Source organism: Pan paniscus, chromosome 6, assembly GCF_029289425.2.
Source record: "Pan paniscus chromosome 6, NHGRI_mPanPan1-v2.0_pri, whole genome shotgun sequence".
Taxonomy (NCBI): Eukaryota; Metazoa; Chordata; class Mammalia; order Primates; family Hominidae; genus Pan; species Pan paniscus.
In genome coordinates this window covers 33,239,863-33,254,520 of record NC_073255.2, presented here as the reverse complement: position 1 = coordinate 33,254,520, position 14,658 = coordinate 33,239,863, and the positions used below count along the sequence as shown (strand labels likewise).

At 42.1% G+C, this 14,658-nt stretch overlaps 1 protein-coding gene across 2 annotated transcripts in view; it reads right to left on the bottom strand.

Annotated features, from left to right (window-relative positions):
• CREB5 (cAMP responsive element binding protein 5) overlaps positions 1 to 12,635 on the bottom strand; it is a 416,278-nt gene extending 403,643 nt beyond the window's left edge. The window contains exon 1 of one of the 2 annotated variants that reach the window (XM_008960013.5): positions 12,391 to 12,635. Coding sequence is in view for 1 of the 2 variants with exons in the window: in XM_063606199.1 (XP_063462269.1) it covers positions 8,899 to 8,901 (3 nt within the window). In the remaining variant the exon portion in view is untranslated. Of the gene's footprint in view, positions 1 to 8,898; positions 9,299 to 12,390 lie in introns of those variants that run through there. The other variant, XM_063606199.1, reaches the window with a different exon arrangement.
• Positions 12,636 to 14,658: the final 2,023 nt, after the last annotated feature.

Genomic DNA, 14,658 nt, shown 5'->3' with positions numbered 1-14,658 from the left:
CACACACACACACTCTCTATATATATGGTATTTTATATATATACCATATTATATGGTATAGAGAGAGAGAGAGTGTGTGTGTGTGTATATATATATATATATATATATGATGCTAAAGGCTATCAAGTAAACTTCTTAAAAACTGCTCAAATAAGGTCAAATGCATTTTCAAATGGAATGATACAGCTTTCTACACACAGGGCTCACCCAGATCCAAGCCAGAAAAGAGGCATGCAGTGTTACGTGCCTAGCTTTTAGCTACCCTGGATTCTCCTATGTGTCAAAATCACATCACACACATACCAATGTCGTCTGTCTACATTATCCCAAAGTACAAAAGTCCTGTTTAGATTTTTGACCTTCCCATTATGACAGTAAAGTGGATGCGTCCCCAAAATCTCACAAATCACCATTAAAGAACTTACTCACATAACCAAATACCACCTGCTCCCCCAAAACCTATGGAAATAAAACATTTTTTAAATGTGGTATATGTATACCATGAAATACTACTCAGCCATAAAAAAGAATGAAATCATGTTTTTGCAGCACCTTGGATGGAACTGAGGCCATTATCCTAGGTGAAGTAACTCAGAAATGGAAAACCAAATTCCTGGATGTTCTCATTTATAGGTGGAAGCTATGCTATGGGGTATGTAAAGGCAGACAGAGTGGTATAATGGACATTGGAGACTCAGAAGGGAGAAAGTTGGGAAAGGGTGAGGAATAGGAATCACCTAGTGGGTGCAATGTACAGTATTCCAGTGACAGATGCACTAAAAGCCCAGACTTCACTGCTACATAATTCATCTATGTAACCAAAACCACTTGTACCCCTAAAGCTATTGAAATAAAAATAAGTGAATGCAAATTAAAAAAAAAAATTAAAGTGGATGCATCTAACTTGAAACAAATGGTCTGTAAATTCTATTTTCCCCCATCTGGGGAATGGGTACAAGCAAACTTTTTCCCCATTTCTTATAACTGTGGTAAAATATATATAACATACAACTTGCCACCCTAACCTTTTTTTTTTTGAGATGGAGTCTTGCTGCAAAGCCCAGGCTAGAGTGCAATGGTGCGATCTCAGCTCACTGCAAACTCTGCCTCCTGCCTTCAAGCGATACTCCTGTCCCAGCCTCCCGAGTAGCTGGGACTACAGGCGTGCGCCACCATGCCCGGCTAATTTTTTGTATTTTTAGTAGAGACGGGGTTTCACCATATTGGCCAGGCTGGTCTTGAACTCCTGACCTCAAGTGATCCTCCTGCCTTGGCCTCCCAAAGTGCTGGGATTACAGGCATGAGCCACCATGCCCGGCCTCACCTTAACCATTTTTAAGTATACAGTTCAGTAGTGTTAAGTATACTCACACTGTTGTGCAACCAATCTCCAGAACCCCTTATGTTTTTAAACAAGCATTAAATAACTACAACTATGTGAAGGAATATAAGACTTCCTAAATAGATCTCCTAAAATATCTTCTAAATGTTAAATAAAGATAAAGCAGCCACATGATTTACTCTTAAGCCTTCCTTTTAAAGATACAACCACGTTTGTGCTTAAAAAAAAGGAAAAAAGAAAGAAAGCACATTTCCTGGAAAGGATAAAAATGAACTTTAGGTTAAAGACTCAACCTGTCTGTCTTAAGAATGTCCCTTCCAAAGGGCATGTCAAGTAATTATATGTACTCTTTTTCTCCCTGATTTTTGTAAGCGCTTCCAAAGCACATGAAAAAAAAAAAAATTGTACTTTGCCCATGCTGCCTCCATCCAATCAGCAGACATTACTGTTTTGTTTTGGTTTTTTAGTGTTTGAATGGTTTGGAGATCAGCATGGGTGTTTAGCAAAAAGTACAATTTCAAATTACATGCTGCTTCATGGTGCCAAAACACTGCACCCTCATCTTTGATGACGTCAACACAGCACAACCCTAAGAATGGTGGTTGTTACTCATCCGATTTTGCAAAACTGGAAGACAAAATTGTAAACAATGTGTGCTTAGACAGGCCTTCTCAGAAAAAAGGAGTGTCTTAAATATGGTTTCAATTTTTTTAATCTCACAATATCTTTTAATCAACAATATGTATCTGAATCAATGTTACAAATAGATATTTGGCCAATAGGAGTTACAATGTGTCCATGGGCACCCTAAAAAAAATGATAAGCACATTTGCAAGTGTATGCCCTACTAACATTCTGGTGCTCACTGGCCCAGGTTTTTATTTATATACACATTTATTTTCATATAAGCATAAACACCATAAGCATGTATATGTATGAATATTAAAATTGCTTTAAATTTAGCATGATGCTTGGAGGAAAGAATCCAAAATAATCGCTACCTGGCACTGGTCGAAAATTGCACTATTAATCAATAGCTCACCCATCAAAGACACAGAAATGCAGACAGAGACTGCAAATGGCCAAGCCCAGCGTATCATCATTATTAGGAGAAAACAAAAACCAAATACTTAAACACAGATGGCTCCAGACCAAGTGTGAAGACAGTACATTGGCACGACAAGGGCTAAAGTGTCTTATAAAAGATAATTTAGGAGCTAGGGCTAGAGTCTATCTTGCTCAACAAATGAATCCGTACAGGCCTTTGCCTTCAATCCCCAAAACAGATGAGTAACTTACATCATTAATCTCATTGTCTCTCCACACAATACTTTTAACAGTCAATCACAAAGTAGCCTGACAGAAAGTTTCCCTGGATACTACCAAAAACACAGGTTTGCAACAGATGTCTCCATGCAACTTTTAAAACAGATTCCATGTTAAGAAGTTAATATATCCTTATGTATTTACTAATCAATCCAGCTACATGTAGCCTGAAGCTGGAAAGTAAGAGGTATTAGCAAGGAAACCATTTAACTGCAAATAATGCATGGGAAAGCACCCGAAAGAATGTTATTTATAAATACAAAGACAAGTGCAATAGTACAAGCAATTGGAAAATCCCTACCTGGAAGCAACCCAAAGCAGTGCTTCTATCTGGAATATCTGGAATACATGGCACTAATAAATGTGAGCTCTTTTCTCATACCAACCACCCATCTAATCAATGAGCAGGATGCCTAGCCTTGGCAATCTCTTAGTTTTCCCATCTATAAAATGGGGATTAGAGCTATGTGTTAATAAACGAAAGCTAACATTCTTCCAATGAATGACATTACAGAAAACACAAATATCACCACAAAATGTAGAAAAACATGTAATTTTATATTTAAAACTAGTTTATAGTCATGCTTTAAAGGCGATATGGTCGAATAGACATGTATTTGGACATAGATGGCTCTGCAGGGGATAAGGAGAGAGAGGGTCAGAGTGAAATGACTCATGAATTTGGGGATGCAGAGGCTCTCTGCAGCATGAAGTCACAAGAGGCTGACACCAAGGTCTCTCCTCCCCTCCACAAACAATTCTGTTTGTAGACTTCACAAGAAGGTGCGTGAGGAGTTTGGAAATTATTTTTTATTTTATACTTTTTGCATCCTTTAGTGAATGCACAGACTGGTGTATTATAAAAAACAGGTATATTAAAACAAAGCATTCTGATGTGCATTGAAAAACATTGATTCTTCTAATATTTTAAAAGGTGACAAATAAAAATGAATACCTTAAGTCTAGGAGGTTATAACTAACATCTTGACATGAGAAAATCTGGTCTAGGCAATAACACAAGTTTGTTAAAAGCTTGGAAGGAAGAAAATTCTGGGGGATCCAGATGTCTCAACTGGAGTAAAAATTTCCCTCCCCAAACAACTAAAGGCAAGTATCTGGGGCAAAAGAGTAAGCTGGCAAAATACTGTAACTGAAATGTGAGAATCCTGACCTTTTCCAAAACAGAGGGTTTCTACGAGGCTACATGTAAATCAAATCCTAAATTAAGATTTCTAGTGAAGCAGACCATTTAAAACACCCACGTTTGAAAGTTACACAAAACAGAGCCCATTTGTGGTGCAAAGAATTATTGTCTAAGTTATTCATTCTGTAAATTTTAATCTTTATCAGTTATATTTTCTTAAATATGTGTTGCAGGGTGCCGCAATGCTTGTAACAACTGCTTGCTGCCCTTGAACTCTGAATGAACGCTTTACTGCAATCCCTTTCCTTAAATAGAATCATAGAATATTAGAGTAGAAGATTCCTTAGAGATCAGTTAGAACCGTGGTTCTCAACCTCTGCTACACATTGGAAACACTTGTGGAGCTTTTAAAATATACAGAGGCCCAGGCCTTCACCCCAAACCAATTAAATCAGAATGTCAGAGTGGAAGGGTATCAGTGTTTTTTAATAAGTTCCACAGGTGGTACTACTGGGCTGCCAGGATCATAAACCACTGATTTACCCTGTGTTGTCTGATACCATAGTCACTGGCCACACGTGGATATTGAGCACTTGAAATGTGGCTAGTCCAAATTGAGATATGCTGTAGTTGTGAAATACACACTGGATTTCAAAGATTTAGTACCAAAAAAAAAAAAAGAGAGAGAGAGAGAGAATGTAAAGTAGTACATTAACATTTTTATATGGATTACATGTTTAAATGATAATATTTTGGATATATCAGGTTAAATCAAAGTGTTATTAAAATGACTTCACCTGTTTCTTTTTAACCTTTTTAATGTGGCTACTAAAACGTTTAAAATGAAATATGCGGCTCACATTTGTGGCTCTCACTACCGGACAGTGCTGGGTGAGCCCGACATTCTCATCACAAATGAAGAAACTGAGGCAGAGAAGCATAATAAGCTCAAGGCAGCTCTCTGGGGATTGCGTCCCTCCTCCAGTCTCAGGCTTCTCATTGTTGCAGAGCCACGAATGGACAGAGCTTGTTATGCCATCAGTCGAATTTCAACTCTTCTTCCCCCCTTTTGTTTTGCTAATTGTTTCTTCTAAGATTTGATATAAAAATCTGTTTTCCTTATGGAAAAATATCTCTGCTCTGCTGTGTACACATTTGTGACTTGTTACTGCAGGATTATTCATCAAGGCAGAGTAGTTGAAATGGATGTTAAAGAATGAATCTAGGGAAACACTACCTGAAGGAAAATGCAGAGAATAGACAAAGAGAACATTTTGTCATGCTGTAGTTTAGAAAATGACCCTGGAGGCCCCCAGCGTTCTGACAGTCACCTTCGACACAGGATCATTCCCTGATATGATTTTAGAAGCTTGAGCCTATAATATTGTTTCTCCTCCTCGGAGTCAGTGTTTTTCTGCACAATGTTGTCATTGCAGTGAGGCAAATCAGGCCCTTCATGATGGTGCACCCCACCATAGCTAGATACCCTGGTGGAAATGGACTTTATCCCAATGCCTTCTACTGTCTGATGCATGAATTAATACCTGGCCAGTCAGAAGCCAACTTACTTAAAGGAGAAAATCTTGTTTTGATAAAGTGAAATGGTCCTACCAGATCTGGCAAATAGAGATTAAATGTATTTCTTCTAATAGCTAATTCAAACAAAAACAAAGATTTGGTTGTTGTTGTTGCATGTATTTTTCCCCCTTAGGAAGCCAACAGAGAGAGGACTGCATAAAACTGACTGAAATGTGTTCTATTGGAGAAATCATGCCTGCAACACAGGAGCTCCTCAGTGTAATAAAAGAATAAAAAGAGACCTGAATTCTGATATAAAATCGCATGCAAACAGCTGGAGAGGAAACCCGTGGGTGAGGCCAAACAACACATGCAGTAGGTGCACTCAGGATTTCTATTTAGACATTGTTATTCCCCATCTTAAATACAAGCCTAAATATCATCTTAAATCAAATGTGTGGTGCTCTAGAGCCCTCTGTGTTGCATGCATGAATTTTTTTGGTTATGATTGGTCAAGTTTTGCCAGTCAAACCTCAAAGAACATACTTCCAGACTCAATTCACTTCTCATCACCTCCAAACACACTCATATATATCCATCTGGAAAGATAATGTATTACAGACAGATCCTAGGCAAAGGTACACCCTCTAGAGTAAAAACATCACCTGTTTCTCTATTTGACAAAAAAGGTTACTTATTTTAACTTTAAATAATATTTCAGATCCCATCCTCACAGATGATAGAGAAAAGACAGGAAGTAGAGAAAGTCACTGCCTTGTTCTTGAGACAGTCTTTCAGACCATTTTTAGTCCTGCCTGGTTTTTACTCTCAAATGAAATCTGGATGGTGTGGTTTTACAGGGTATGTCTCACAATAATGATGAAAAAAGGAGAATTTAAGTTAAAATTAATTAAGGAGGCCCTTATCAGAAAAAATAACATTGCAGATATTATATAAGAATGAATGAAATAGAAACTACAGTTTTTATGATTAAGGTGTTCATTCCAAAGATCTGATAAAAATTTGTCTTTGAAAGATTAGTCATCAAAAGGCTTGAAAAGAGTGAAGGATACAAAGTCATAGGTTATGCCCCATTCCTGACAAGGGCATTTATGGCAGGAGCACCCGACCTGGAGGCAGGGACCAGGCTTCTCAGCCTGGTTTGGCTCTCTCTAGCTCTGGGCCTTGGTGAGCCAGGGGTCTCTTCTGTAAAATGAAAAATTGGTCTATCAATCCGAGGCCCTCCCCTAGCCCTACCATCCGCGTAAAGCCATAAGCCTTTGTATCTCACCATCAGAATCTCTAGGCCTAAAGGAACTCCCTCTAAAATCAGTTCCAGTCAAACGCCAGCCTGGTAGTTTTCAATCCTTGTTAAGGATTGAAATCCTAAAATCTTTTTAGGGTTAAGATCAGAAATGTAACCTTAAGGAAATAGAAGAAAGCAGCTGAAATACGTATTTTTAAAGTGATAAACTGATTCTGATCTATTTCTCGGGGGTGAGGGGGAAGGCAATACAGTGAACTTGGAAAAAAGAAATATTGAAATGTCAATATAATATCTTTTATGGGTTCAAGAATTTATCCTAAACTTTATCTTTTACTGTGACAGTCCCAGAGTCCTCAATAAGAGCTTCAAAAATTTTAGTGGGGTTTCTGGAAGAGTGCTATCACTATCTGGAAATTTCTAAAAGGCTTCTCTCTTTTTATAAAAAAAAAATTCCTATGTTAAATCTATGATTTGTGATTCTCAACAATGGAATACTAATGGATACTCAAAAAACACTAATTGCTCATTTTTTCCCTAATTATGAAATGTAATAATTCTTTAGTGAAAACATTAAACATGATGTCATTTTTAAAGTGCCAGACTTTGTATTTAAAGCATTGCCACAAAATAGATAGGTTACTTAGTTTACAAATAGCAACACAAAAAGGGTCTTCTGTGTCTTTAAGTCTGTTTAGCATATCTGAAAGTGCTTCTTCCTCACACTTAGATATTTAAGGCAATTGACCCCCAGTTTATTACCTTATCTCAATTGTATAATTTTCTTAAATAGAATTCAGAGAAATAGTCATAGATTTAAATTTTTAAACACTAATTAAGCATTGGTTGATTCCCATAATACAGCTGGTAGTCAAAGTGGACAAGATAATGAATTGACTGAGATCACTGTTCCATCTTCATCCAAGAAAGCTGCCTCTAAAAAAAAAAGACCTTAAATTGCTGTAGAAATCCAATTTGTAAGAAGCAAAAGAAGCATATAGATGGGAAACACCAGCCAGGATCACTTTAATTTTGTGACTAACTGCATTGCTTAGAAGAAGGAGAAGGAGAAGAAAGAAAAGATGACAAAAATAATAAGTCCACTCAAATCCCAATCTTAATCCAACAACATAACCAGAAGAAAACGAACTACAAATACAAAGTTCACATCTTACTGATCTAGTGAACATTACACACCCATAAAATAATTTTTAGCTTAGTAAGAATAAACTCCAATGACAAGAAAATATTATAGGATTGTGATACCTCATTGCTAAAAAGTAGATTATAGTAAGAAATTGGGAGTCTCGGAACTTGCCATCATGGAAACTCCATGATTGATTGGTTTTGAATGTGCAGGTGTGGGAAACTGACAAATCGTTGTAACAAAAATCTTCAACTTACTAGAATTGAAAATCTATGCAGGAAAAGTCTCTCTGACAAACTACCATTCATTTAGCCACCTATTCAAATAAAAGCTGTGACATAACAGAGATCTATAAATAAGGGCATGGTTTCCAATTTTTTGTTGGAATGTTCTAATAAACTATCTTCTCAGGTATAAACTATATAAGGTCACGACTGACCGCTAATTGACAGGCAATTTATGGGCACCAGCAATTTACATTAAAAATAGTGGGCTTGGAGATATTTTGAATATGTTTACTATGAGTGAAGTTGAAAAATAAAAACCACTGTAATCAGTAAGGATTTAAAAATAAGAGATCCATATAAAATGCTATAAGCAAAGGAAAATGAGAAACATTTCTGGGGAGACACAAGTGAGTTTTATTATTCTTCTTCTTTTAAGTTTTAAAACTAAAGTAATAGTTGATATTCAACCCATAGAATCGTCCTTCAGGGACATACACATCTAGGTTTGAATGCGGAAAACTGTTTTTTTTAATTTTTATTTTTAGGTTTCTTTTTCAAGAACTTTCTTATTAAAACTTAAATACTTATTGAAGTGATTCATGAAACCTCACGGAAAGGGGAATTCATGCTTGACACATTACTTAACATGCTCCATAGCTTCCCCACTGTAGTTCATATGCTCCTGAACATATTTTACCCGGGAAATAATAGTCTTATTCACACACACACACACACACACACACACACACACACACATCCTTCCACATAAAATGCTATAAGTCCCAGGAAACTGACAAAAGCAACATTAAAATTTTGTGCAAAATCTAAAATCCATTTCTGAATTCCATCTATGAAAATACAACATTGGTTCTATTTAACTAAGTGCAAAGTTTTCTCTCTGTTTAATTGCATAATAAACATCATCCTTACCATTATCTGTAGAATAAAAGCAGCAACGTGTTGCTTCCTGCAGTCACCAAATCAAGTTTTTTCTTCCTTTCTTTCTAGTAACTTCTGTTTCACCAGCAAGATTAGGAAGAAAATAAGTCTTGAGTATTTGCCTCAGTATTTAAGACCAGAAGATAGTGAAACTAGCTTTTAGTAAAAAGAACAGGTCTGGTATTTTACAATTACTTCTGCAACCCAGAGGTACCTCCTAGACTCTGGTACCTCCCTCGTTCTCTAAGTTTCTTTTAGTAATGAGACTAATTTTTCCAGTAGTCTTGAACTCCCTAGATTTAACTGACATGGAAAATGTGACTAAAAATTTGTGGAACTGTCTAGCCTCCAACCCTACACAGAATCAACTTTGTTGTAAATGTTGAAGAACACCTCGCAAGCAGCTACATGCTCAGTTTATACTCCTGCGCTACGCAGCAGAGAACACCAAATAACAGTGCGCCATCTAGTTAGCAAGCTGCAATCTCCATCCTAGAAGGGGGGACACTTTCAAACCCTGGGAGTTAAGAACTTGTCAGGGTTCAGCTGCTCTAAAGGTCCAATTGTTTGTTTAAATAAAAAAAATATCGCTACTGAGATAATCCACATCTAGTGGATATGGGAAAATTTAGGTTATAATGGCACTACAAACTTTTACATCTAACTTTGATTTACAAGATAAAAGCAAGTTTTAAATTAAAAGGGCTTTCTGTTAATAGAGCTTATTATTCTGAAGACGGGAATGATTTTCTTCGAAAGTTGTCCCTGGGTGCATGCCTATTATCTTTGCTTTTCCCCTTCCACTAATGAGCATTTATCTAAAGAGCCTGTTAATCCTCTGATGTGTGCTTCTGGTCAGAGGTAACAGTTTGAATAAAACCACTAATCACTGATCACTAAATCACTGATCATTAATCACACTTTCCAGTGCCCATGACTGGGCCATTTTTTTTCCTTTAAGTCTATGCATCACAAACAAGAAGTTCAACATTTTCGATGCACGTATATTGTGTGGAGGTTACACTATTTCATCTCTAGATGTGAATAAATACTAAATCCTGCCACAAACTTGGGGAAGGATGTCAATTAGACCCCAGACAGGAGTTTCACAAATGCCTACCCTACAGCATGTCTTTCGCTTTGAAGAAAGTAGATCTAATTATAAGAAAACATGTGTTCTTCAAGAAATTCCCACATATTTGCAATGTAAACTTTTCTTTATTTAGTTTTTACCAACTCCAAATCAGGGACCACTCCAATCCCCTCTCTCCCTCTATCCAAAACTCTGTTAATACTTTTTTTTATTTAATTTCTGCTGCACAACTCCCTCACCCACCCCCCATCCCCCACACCGAGGGTTCTTTTTACTTTGATCCCTTGCAACAAGTCATACACAGGGTCTTTATTTCAACTGCCAGATACGGAGGTTCTGACTCAATTCAATGACTTACGTATTCGACTTCCTCTTTCAACATAGAAACTTAAGGTTAAGAGCTAGAAACTAACGCACGCAGCAATTTATTGTATGGAAGTTTAGGTTCAACGACTCACATTCCCTCACTTTGGAAATGAAACGTTTCGTCTTGATCCTTTCAGCTAAACCTGATTTTGTCAGCATCCCTCTTCTGCTAAAGGGCAGGCACTACGTAAAGTGAAATACTTTGTTTGCAGTGGGTGTATCGTTTTCCTAAGTCACCACCACGAGGACAGAGTATTATCATAACGCTTGCAAACATTTCCTGATTTGCCTTTTCTATCAGGACTAAGCATTTTCGCCCTAGAAGAGAAGGCTTGCTGGTGCCTTTCTTAAATAATACAAAAGGGCAGATTGCGCGCTGATCAGGTACAGTGGTCCCCTCAGACCCCAGAAGCTTTTACCCACACTCCAGGGACCGTGCTCGCCCCAGGGAAAGCTGTAAAAAGGCGGGGGCGGGGCTAGAGTGATAACGGTGTAGACGGGGGAGTGGTGGAGAGGGAGGGGCTGGGAAGAGAGGGCAATAAAGATACCCAGGGAGCCGGCGATTGCACGAGTGTGTTGTGGGGAGGGTAGGGGGATGCAAAGCAGAGTTGCTTTGTCAGCATTCTAAGCTCCTGAACCCTTGAGGAGCTCAAGCCGTTAATCAAACACTTACTGGCCTGCAGAATGACGTAATGGACCTGTATCCAGTCTTTATTCCTTGACACATGTCAGAGAAGGAGGGAAAAATAAAAATCAAACACATTCTGCAGACTGACAACGAAATATACAAGTAGCCCGCTCCAGTCCCCGGCCTTGAGCAAGCATCAAGTGGGGGCGGCACCGGTCCAGGGAAAGTTGGGGATGGGGGTGAGAGTGTGGACAAGGTCTAGGGCTTTATCTACCAGACGCCCCTTAAAAATAAATCTATGGCAAAGAAGAAGCGGGATGCAGCTGCTGAGAGAAAACATCTCCTTGGTTCCTTCCTTCGCATCTTGCCCCTCTAAGAACTTCGTGAAAAGTTCAAGTTATTCTGCCGAGAATCTGCCGCAGGGGGAGACTCCGCCGCCAGGTCTTGGGAATTGCCTGGGCGCCGCCAAGGCTCGAGCCGGAGCTGTCATTTGGGGCAGCGGCCGGGAAGAGGTAACGATGCCAGCAAGAAAGCAGCGGAGGCAGGAGGCAGCCGGAGGAGTGGACTGGAGCGGACGGAGCCTCGCCGCTCTCCAGCCCGGAGCGCCTGGAGCGAAAGCCAAGCGCCCTCCGAGGGCGACCTCCCCTCCCCGGGCGCGCGCCAACCCGCTGCAGCCGGCAGGCCGGCGGGAGAGGTGGCAGCTGCAGCTCCGCACCGGGGAGAGCAAGCCCCCTGCGCGCGCGCCCACCCGCCCCCTAGGTGACCCGGCGTCCTCGCCGCGCCCGCTGGAAGTTTGCAAACTTTCTCCGGGGGTTCCGCCGCCACGCTGGGAAGCTGGGGACGCGGGGGGAGGTTCCTGGCTCGCCGTCTCCGCTGCCGCTTGACCGCACTTCTGGAGGGCTCCGCACCTTGCCAGGTCTCTGGAGGCAAACACACACCCCCGATTCATAACTGGTCCCCGCGTCAGGGGACTCGCGCGCTCCCACACACGCACGCACGCCCGCCGGGCGGACTCGGCGCCGGCTCCACGTTAGCATCCCTTCAGGCGCGCGGCGCGGCGGCCACCGAGCGCTCCGGCACTCACGCGGCGCGGGGTCTCTAGGGTGGCCTCAGGACACAGCCGAATTCCACAGTCTACCAGCACTCGGGGCCGGACTTCCCTCTGGTCCGCCAAAATGTTTACAAACACAGATCACCCTCCAGAAAAAAATGCATCGCATCTTCCCTACTCCTTGCCCTGTGACCTGCCCACTGGACCAAGTAACCTCGCGGCTGCTGCCGAGAACCAACCCCTGCAAACAAGTACACTCCCGAGATGGCTCCCGCGGCAAGTGCAACAAAAGTGGCTAAATGCAAAAGCCCCAGAAGTGGCCGAGCCGTATTTTTAGGAACTTACCAAACAAGTGTGGAGAAGGCAACAGCGGAGCCCGGGTGAAGGGACCACGTTGGACTGAGCAAAGATTACAATACATTCTATTTAGAGTGCATTACATCACCCCCCCGGTGACGTCACGTGGGATTCCTGAACTTCTAAATCATTGCGGTCCGCTGGGGAGGGACGAAGCGAGGGGCGGGGCCGGCGCGTCGAGGGGGCAGGCCCCGCCCCGACCCCGCCCCGCCTGCGCGGACCCTGGTGCACTCGCCCGGGAGCGGCAGCGGCGGGGGCGACTGCGCAAGCAACAGCTTGCAGAGCCCAGCGCCGTGTGACACGGCTCCCTGACATTAGTGGTGTGAGTCAGCTTGGAAACAATCCTTATGGTTTCAGACAAGACCACGGAGGAGGCGCGGGCGTGGGCTCTTCTGCGGGGAGGGCCTGATGGGGTTTGAAAGGTGTAGGGATGGGGGTAGGGGAGAGGTGGGGAGGGGGATGCTGAAGGATGTGGGAAGAGACTTTGCAAACAGAAATGCAGGACGCTCCTCCCTCCCCCACCGGAGGATGTCCAGCTCCTTTTTGCTTGCGACAGTCATGACCTCATTTCAGTATTCCCTGCATCCTGGCTTCTCAGAGCACTCACTTGTCACCCCTTCTTCACCGCCCCCCCATCTCACCTCCTCCAGGAGAATAACTTCCTTATGGTGCACACTCTCATGAAATACACAGCCCCACCCTTCGCGGGACCCCTGCTTCATGCGTCTGAGAAGCTGTAGGGAGAGTTGCTCCTAAGGCAAAAGGTGAATCACAGCTAAAGCCAAGTGATGAGCCTGATTTAGACACGGCGTCAGAGCCGAAAGGGCCCTTGGCTGTCACTTCCAGAGCCTCTTCGGTAACTGGCCCAAGCTCACGGGCTGGGAGGCGGCAGAGCCAGGGCCAGACTGCAGGATCCGGGCGCCTGGTCTGCAGCGAGAGGAGCCTGGCGTCTCCAGTATCCGGCCGTCACCATCACTGTCACCATCCCCCTGCTGAATTTCCTTTCAGAAGTTCTCCCTTTGAGTAGGATTCAAAGAGAAAGCATAGGCTAAATCCAGCCCGATTCTAGACGACCAATGCCAACCTCGCAGCCCCTCACACCTTACAAAGCGCTTGCGACCACGTGAATTCCCTTGCTTCTCACACCAACCCGGGTACCATAAGTAGGACAGGTATTATAATTATCCCCATTCTACAGGTGAGCTAAGGCAGACACCAGAAGGTTGGGGGCTGGCCTGAGATCACTTGATGAGCAAGGGGTGGCACTGGGCCCACCTCAATCCGTTTTCAAGCCCAGATCCCAAGTGGGCTCCTTCATAGAGCCAGGGGTAAGCATTCCCTTCTTGTGGGTTATTGGTGGTTGGAACCTCTGCTAAGAACACATTGGCTGGGAGATGGAGCTTTGCTTAGAAACAGTTTAGCCCTCGTTAATAAACAATAATCATTTCTGACATTTATGTAACATCTGACATTTATGTAGTACCTCTCATCCCAATGCATCACAACCATGACGGTGCAGTTTGCCAGAGAATCATGACTGGACTGGCTAGGAACTGTAATACATTGCCTGGATTGTCACATACTTCTGAGCTGGTTTTGACATACTAAATGGAAGAGCTTAGCATGTTGTTTCTGTTTTTAAGTGTTTAAATGGCCCTTTGCCCTTTAGTGTTCCTTGAAACCACAGCAACTGATGACTGTTTGATCCTCACAGCCTTATTCAGAGTTCATCACTGAGTTTTCTACTTATTGTAGAAATAAAATCATTGCAATTTCATGCAAAAGGTTTCTAGCTGTCATATTACAGACTGAGATTTTTACATATTCCAGATCTCACACACACACACAAATCATTTCTAAATGTAAACTGAAGAAAAGAAGAGGTATTTATGAGTGTAGACTCTAGTGTCAGCCTGCCTGAATTCAAATTTTAGCTCTGCTACTTGACGCCTGGTTCTCAGTTTCCTCAACTATGAATGAGGATGGTGATGATAACTACAGAATTGTGCTTGGGGCCGGGCACGGTGGTTCATACCTGTAATCCCAGCACTTTGGGAGGCCGAGGCAGGTGGATCACCTGAGGTTAGGAGTTCAAGACCAGCCTGACCAACATGGTGAAACCCCCGTCTCTACTGAAAATACAAAAATTAGCTGGGTGTGGTGGTGGGTGCCTGTAATGTCAGCTACTCGAGAGGCTAAGGCAGGAGAATCGCTTGAATCTGGGAGGCGGAGGTTGCAGTGAGCTGAGATCACACC